The sequence below is a fragment of the Trypanosoma conorhini genome, assembly GCF_003719485.1.
Source record: "Trypanosoma conorhini strain 025E chromosome Unknown Tco_14.4_contig_01309, whole genome shotgun sequence".
In the NCBI taxonomy this organism is placed as follows: domain Eukaryota; phylum Euglenozoa; class Kinetoplastea; order Trypanosomatida; family Trypanosomatidae; genus Trypanosoma; species Trypanosoma conorhini.
The window spans coordinates 1-2,163 of record NW_021705409.1 but is presented as its reverse complement, the minus strand read 5'-3'; the positions used below and the strand labels follow the sequence as shown (position 1 = coordinate 2,163).

Genomic DNA, 2,163 nt, shown 5'->3' with positions numbered 1-2,163 from the left:
TGTCGCCGACTTCGGGTTGTCGTATCGGTATTTCCCTGTCGCGCTGGCTGTCGCCGACTTCGGGTTGTCGTATCGGTATTTCCCTGTCGCGCTGGCTGTCGCCGACTTCGGGTTGTCGTATCGGTATTTCCCTGTCGCGCTGGCTGTCGCCGACTTCGGGCATTGTTTGTATTCCCGATATCCTCAGCTGAGATCGCCACCTGGTACTGATATACCTTTTCTTTCCAGCACCTCATAGTCCTCTCTTCCGCTCCCTCTGCTTCTCTTCTCTGTGCCGCATCTTCATTGCCGCCCGCATTCGTGGAATTCTCGCATTTCTGCCACGTCGTTATTCGATCACGCTCTCGATGCTGCACGTAAATAATCTCCCACGACAAGCCTGCGGCCAAAGTTTCCCAGTCATTAAAATACTTTGCCATACTCTCCATGAACAGCTTCACAGTGCTGGGTTGGGTGTGATGCGCACCCCCCACAGTCGCCTGCAGCCCAACCATCGTCTTCCGCGGTGTGTCCACGAAGAAAAAGCCGTCTATCAGCGGAAAGATTCGCGAGTCCGGTACGTACAACACCCCATACTCCACATCAATCCTTGCGGGATTGCAGCTCAGTAATTCCAATACAACTGACACTTCTGGGTGTTTTTCAGTGTTTGATTGCAGCACACACGGCCGTCCCGGGCGATTTGTTGGTGGGCTCAGCTCCTTAATTCTTCCTTTTATACTATTCACAAAGCCCCTGTCCGTGAATGCGTGCACGCCATACTTTTCCAGAAATTCGGGCAAAAAGAGATCCCTAAAACACAATAATTGATACACAATGTCATTCTGCTTGCGTACCGCCGTCAGCCTTGAGAGTATTTTGTGTCCGAGTCGAAGACATACCGGTAGGTTTGCAAAACTTTCGGCCCTGTCAGGTCTACACATTCGGACGGCTTTCACAAGTTTATGAGACGCGTCATTCGCAGGCACCATTTCCTTTTCTCCAATTGGAATGTAATTATCAGCATTCGAAGGGTTGATCAAACCCAAGACACGATCAACCTGGGTCACACGATTTCTAACGAAGTTGCCATTAAAAATGCATCGTGGAATCGGTCCAATTTGATCCATGTGTTTTTCGACCATCTCCCAGTGTTGCGCTTGCTCCGCTGCGGGCTCAGCACGCGTCCTCCAGGCACACATCGCCTTCACATCAAGCTCGTCCGGGCAATTCATAACGATCTTTTCGGCCTTCTTTTGCTTCTCCCATCCTTTGAAGTTATCCTCGTTCGGTGACGACAACACAATGATGCCCCATGTGTCAGACGGCGGATAATACTTCGACGGTCCATGACCCTTTTCATCCACGTCGTAGATAACATACCCCTTCAGTTTACGCTGCCAAACCAAATAGTTCACATGAGTGGTAATATTGAGCGCACCCTCGTGTACTGTTGCCTTTTTCTCCTCCTTGTCAAACACGAAGGCCAAGTCTCCCCCAAAGCAGTACACCACCACTTGGAGTTTCGCGGGGTCGTAGTGGAGCAACCTGTAAAGGAGGTAGGAGCCGGCGTTCATAGATTTCCCTATGCCGGGTGTTCCAATCAAAAGACGCCGCCTCAAGTCAAACAGGTCCAGATCATCGGTGCCGAAGTTTCCCTCTAGATCGCCCTGGACGATCCTCCAAACACGATCCACCTCACGGTTAATGTAGCAATCTTCAATATTCTCTCTCTGCATCAGCGAGTAAGGCCACTTATCCTTGGACGAGAGTATCATCAGCCTTGGGCGCGGTGGGACAAACTGCTCTGCATCTTCCACCGGCAAAAGAGTAAAGCCATCCCGCGTGAAATCCCACAACTGTGCCGGTGGTTGGCCCGCTTTCACCTCCATTCGCACCACCATATTATTCCCTTCGCCCTCGGGAAATCCCAAGACGTGACTGCATTTCGCGTTTAACACAGAGTCGTAGAATCCGTCCGGCAACGGTTGGCTGATAATTTCATGTATCCTTTTTGCCCTTTCTTCTTCCCGCCGCTTTTCTTTCTCTTCCTTTCGTGCCGCTTCGGTTGCCTCCTCCACCGCGGCAAGGGCTGATCGAAGTTTTGTCCTTGTAGTAGCAGAGACAATGTTCTTCTGTTCAAAGTCCTTCCAGTCTTGGAGATTGCCCACCTCGTGTTCCATT

At 50.9% G+C, this 2,163-nt stretch overlaps 1 protein-coding gene across 1 annotated transcript in view; it reads right to left on the bottom strand.

The window, feature by feature from the left end:
* Positions 1–2,162, bottom strand: part of Tco025E_09824 (retrotransposon hot spot (RHS) protein) — a gene marked incomplete at both ends in the record, with an annotated part of 2,250 nt that extends 88 nt beyond the window's left edge. The window contains one exon of the mRNA XM_029376631.1: positions 1–2,162. This exon is cut by the window's left edge and continues 88 nt beyond it. Coding sequence (XP_029223242.1) covers positions 1–2,162 — 2,162 coding nt within the window.
* Position 2,163: the final 1 nt, after the last annotated feature.